Source organism: Penaeus vannamei, chromosome 43 (assembly GCF_042767895.1).
Source record: "Penaeus vannamei isolate JL-2024 chromosome 43, ASM4276789v1, whole genome shotgun sequence".
Classification (NCBI taxonomy): Eukaryota; Metazoa; Arthropoda; class Malacostraca; order Decapoda; family Penaeidae; genus Penaeus; species Penaeus vannamei.
In genome coordinates, this window is record NC_091591.1 from 2041702 (window position 1) to 2046701 (window position 5000).

At 41.9% G+C, this 5000-nt stretch overlaps 1 protein-coding gene across 1 annotated transcript in view; it reads left to right on the forward strand.

Moving 5' to 3' along the window:
- Positions 1-507: 507 nt before the first annotated feature.
- Positions 508-5000, forward strand: part of LOC113824036 (uncharacterized) — a gene marked incomplete at its 5' end in the record, with an annotated part of 64380 nt that continues 59887 nt past the window's right edge. Inside the window, 7 exon segments of the mRNA XM_070119088.1 lie at positions 508-667; positions 1074-1174; positions 2119-2250; positions 3070-3243; positions 3879-4013; positions 4208-4313; positions 4563-5000. The exon segment at positions 4563-5000 is cut by the window's right edge and continues 848 nt beyond it. Of these exon segments, the coding sequence (XP_069975189.1) occupies positions 508-667; positions 1074-1174; positions 2119-2250; positions 3070-3243; positions 3879-4013; positions 4208-4313; positions 4563-5000 (1246 nt within the window).

The window sequence follows — 5000 nt, forward strand, 5'->3', positions numbered from 1 at the left end:
CCCTACACGCCCACGCACCCTACACGCCCACGCACCCTACACGCCCACGCACCCTACACGCCCACGCACCCTACACGCCCACGCACCCTACACGCCCACGCACACTACACGCCCACGCACACTACACGCCCACGCACACTACACGCCCACGCACACTACACGCCCACGCACACTACACGCCCACGCACACTACACGCCCACGCACACTACACGCCCACGCACACTACACGCCCACGCACACTACACGCCCACGCACACTACACGCCCACGCACACTACACGCGCACGCACACTACACGCCCACCCACACTACACCCCCACGCACCCTACCAGCCCACGCACACTACACGCCCACGCACACTACACGCCCACGCACACTACACGCCCACGCACACTACACGCCCACGCACACTACACGCCCACGCACACTACACACCCACACACACTACACACCACACTATACACACTATAACCCCCCCCCCCAACTAACGCCCCGCCCACCCCACAGTGCGTGCTGTCCCAAGTGGGCGTGTGGGGCTTCAACGCCTTCGCCTTGGACAGCGTGTGCGGAGGGCGCCCCGTGTCCGTGCTCTGCGTGTACCTCCTCCACAAGTACGGCCTCATCCAGCACTTCAAACTCGACACGGTCACGGTCTGGAAGTGCTTCAGTGAGTGCCATGGTGGTGGAGTTTTTTTTATTTATTTTTATTTATTTTTCGTTTTCATTTTTATTTCTATTTTTGTTCAAGTTATTTTGTTGTTGTTGTTATCGTCATTGTGAATATTGTTATTATTAGATCAAGTGAATTTCCTGGATTTGGTTAATTTCCTCAGATGGTGAAGCAAAAAATGCAGAAATTATGCTTACAAAAATATATACATTGATTGGTAGATATGCAGATTAATTGGCAGGTAGGTAGATGGATACACAGATAATTAAATTGATTGATTGATTATTAGGGACAGATATAGATAGGCAAATAAATAGAAAAAGACAAAATATATGATAATACCCAACTGCAAACTAACGCAGCTCCTATATAGATGCATTAATAACATTCCAAAATATTTCAGGTCTAATTGAAGACGGATACCACGCTTCCAATCCGTACCACAATGCTATACACGCGGCAGATGTGACACAAGCGATGCACTGTTACCTTCAAGAGGAAAAAGTAAGAGACGATGATCACTTTCTGTCTGCTATGCCAGATGTGGATGGAGGGAGGGTGCATATCAGATGTTCTTTGCGCTCTCTCTCTCTCTCTCTCTCTCTCTCTCTCTCTCTCTCTCTCTCTCTCTCTCTCCTCTCTCTCTCTCTCTCTCTCTCTCTCTCTCTCTCTCTCTCTCTCCCTCCCTGCCTCCCTCCCTCCCTCCCTCCCTCTCCCTCCCTGCCTCCCTTCCTCCTTCTTTCTTTCCCTCCCTCCCTCCCTCCCTCCCTCTCTCCTGTTTGTGTGTGTGTGTGTGCGTGGAGTGTTTGTTTTTGTGTGCGTGGAGTGTTTGTTTTTGTGTGCGTGGAGTGCTTGTTTTTGTGTGCGTGGAGTGCTTGTTTTTGTGTGCGTGGAGTGTTTGTTTGTGTGTTTGTGGAGTGTTTGTTTTTGTGTGCGTGGAGTGCTTGTTTTTGTGTGCGTGGAGTGTTTGTGTGTGTGTGTGTGTGCGTGTTTGTGTGTGTGTTTGTGTTTGTGTGTGTGTGTGTGTGTGCGTGTGCGTGTTTGTGTGTGAGTGTGTATGTGTGTGTGTGTGTGTGTGTGTGTGTGTGTGTGTGTGTGTGTGTGTGTGTGTGTGTGTGTGTGTGTGTGTGTGTGTGTGTGTGTGTGTGTGTGTGTGTGTTTTGTTTGGCAGGGATGCTGTGAAAATTCAGAAAAAGGGGCCATGTATATAATCTTTCATAATTCTAGGTATCAATGCAGGGAGAATTAATAGTGCATTAATGTTAATATCATTATAAGGTGAAATAAAAGAGGGTTAGTGAGGGAATGAGTAAGTGAGTGAGTGAATGAGTGATTGAGAAAGAAAAAGTAATAGAGAAATATACTGGGCCAGAATTTCAAGTTCCAAGTAATATATCAAAACCTTTTATCATATCTGCATGTAGAATATCTTTCGTCTTTGCATTTAGATCAGTGAGCACATGAAGCCGATCGAAGTGTTAGCTGCCCTTGTAGCTGCTGTATGCCATGACCTGGATCACCCTGGGGTTAACCAGCCATTCCTCATTGCCACGGATAACCATCTTGCCGCGCTCTACAAGGTATATGTGTAATGATACCTATATAAAGTTTACATTACCTAGGTATCTTCTATAGTCTTCTATTCTCTATTTCCGTCATGTGGACAGAGTCAAGTAAGTCAAGGGAATCAAAAAAAGATTAATTCCAAACCTTAACACTTGGACAAAAAATTGTCTTGGATGGGACACTAAATCCCCTAAATGGGTTTTGTGCAGTGAGAAGCCATCTATATACTCTTAGATTTCTTGTTGAATCCCCCCTCCCTTCCGTTTATGGCCACTGGTCATAAAAGATGTTTTTGAAATATTAGTGTATTTTCTAGTATGATTGCAGATTTAGATAGTAACCAGAATACCACTTGATGCAAGAAACATACTCTATCCACTGTGGTTCTGATTGCTTTTATTATGATTGTTGATGTTACCATTGCCATAACAACATTAAAAGTAGCCTAGTAACTGATTCACTGGTGACTAGGCACTTGTGGAACCATCTGTCTCTAAAAGTTCATTATAAGAGCAAAACTAATAAACACACCATGCATGCCAGTATCAAGGGTTTAATCTGGCATTTTTTGTATTTGGTATATATTGGTATATGATGTAATGCATGTTCAGGCAGAACCAATTTTGATAGCCTGAATTATAGCTTCCGTCTGCTGTGAGATCATCCAAACACCACAGAACCACTGATTTCAACCGGAGGAAAGGGATATCCCCTCAACCTATCAGTGCCTGGTGGAAACATCAAAGTCTGTAAGATGCATAAAGACTACTCTACTGGTTTTAAGTGTAAATTCTTAGGATTTATCTCATACACTGGTTTACCCTTCGTTGCAGAACCTTAGCGTGCTGGAGAACCATCACTGGCGATGTGCTATGGGCTGTCTCTGGGAGTCGGGTTTGCTCGATGATTGGGATCCGGATGATGTCGCAACGCTGCAGGATATGATCAGATCTCTTATCCTTGCAACAGACATCACTCGCCAGCAAGAGTTCCTGTCACGGTTTCGGGTAAAATCTGTTGGCTGTTTTTATGCTGATTTTCAGTTCAAGTATTATTAGTCCTATTTACTATTATTGCTAACATTGTTTTCATGATCATGATTATGATCATTGTTATTATTACTATTATTATGGTAATTATTATTTTATTTTTATTATTATTATTGTAATTATTATTAGTATTGTATAGTTATTGTTGTTATTATAATTATTATTATTATTACTATTATTATTATTATTATTATTAATATTGTTATTACTTTAACTATTTTGGTTATTATGCATATGCCTTCACATAAAAATGTCAGTTGAAATACCTATACAGCATATTTAGCTTGTGAGTATTGGTTTGAGTCTTATACTCAAGTAGCTTTGGTAAATGCTGAAAAATAGAACTTTCTGCATATATCTATATTTGTCAATCTGTCAGTTGGCATATTTAATAAAATGATATAGTTTGATATGATATAATAATTGTTATGTAGATATGATGATAGACAGATAGATATTTATATCTTTATATATTCATATATTTATTTTTATATATAAATTTGTCTATCTGCAGATCGAGTGCTAGATAGATAGAGTTAGATATACATATAAATAGATACAGCATAAAATACACATAATCCTTCGTTACACAGCGATACTTAGACGCCAGTAGCCTAGACATGAAGAATGCCGACCACCGCCACTTTTCACTGCAAATTGCCCTCAAGTGCGCTGACATCTGCAACCCATGCCGGCCCTGGGATGTATCCCAAAAGTGGTCACACAAGGTTGGTATATTTCAACATTTATAATCATTATCATTTTCATGTATTTTCTCTATCTTTTTTCTTCTCAGTCATACTAGATTTTTGTTATATAAAAAAGAGCAAAAGTAATAATGATTGATAATTAACAAAAAAATTTCTTTTTCTTTTTGGATGGGTGTGATAAATTTGTCACTCTTCTATTGCTCTTTTTACAGATTTGTGATGAGTTTTACAGGCAGGGAGATTATGAGCGACAGCTCAACCTGCCAGTCACGCCTCTGTGCGACCGGTCTGTGATGTCAGTTGCCAAAATTCAGACAGGTATGTTTGTTTGTTTTTTTCCCTGCATAGGATTGTACTGTTCTTGTTATATATTGATTGGTTTAATTTTTAGGTAATTGTTCTTTCCCTTATAGATATTTTGCCATGGTTCATTAATTATTCTTCTAGACTCAGAAGTGGAAGTTAATCTTCCAAAGATTTTAGATGATAATCATATCATGTATATAGGAGTATTTAAATCAAGTCAGTAGCTTTGAATTTTCTTATATTAGCAACTTCTTTTTTCAGGATTCATCAAGTATGTGGTGTCCCCTTTGTTTGATGCATGGGACCGTTGGTTAAGCACAGGGCTCTCCGCCTCAATGGTCAACAACATGAATGAGAATCTAGGGCACTGGGAGGAGCAGCTGGCACAGGAGATAGCAGAGGAGACTGTAACTGAGACGTCCATAGCACCTTCTGAGTCTCCTCAGCTTCCACTTGAAGATGAGGAAGAGCTTGAAGGGGAGGGAGGCACCACTCCCAGTAGCAGTGCCGACAGTCACCAGTCTGTGTTGGGATCTCTGGAAAATGTTTCGAGATCTCTTCACCTTGGCCGGAGACACTCAGTGCCGCTCAATGTGCCACGTCTGGTTCCTCGTACCGTTATCCGGCGAGAGAGCCTGCCTGAAGCAGACGGCCAGCCCCTGGTTGTGGAGACAGTGGTTATGGGAGGTATGTCAATGA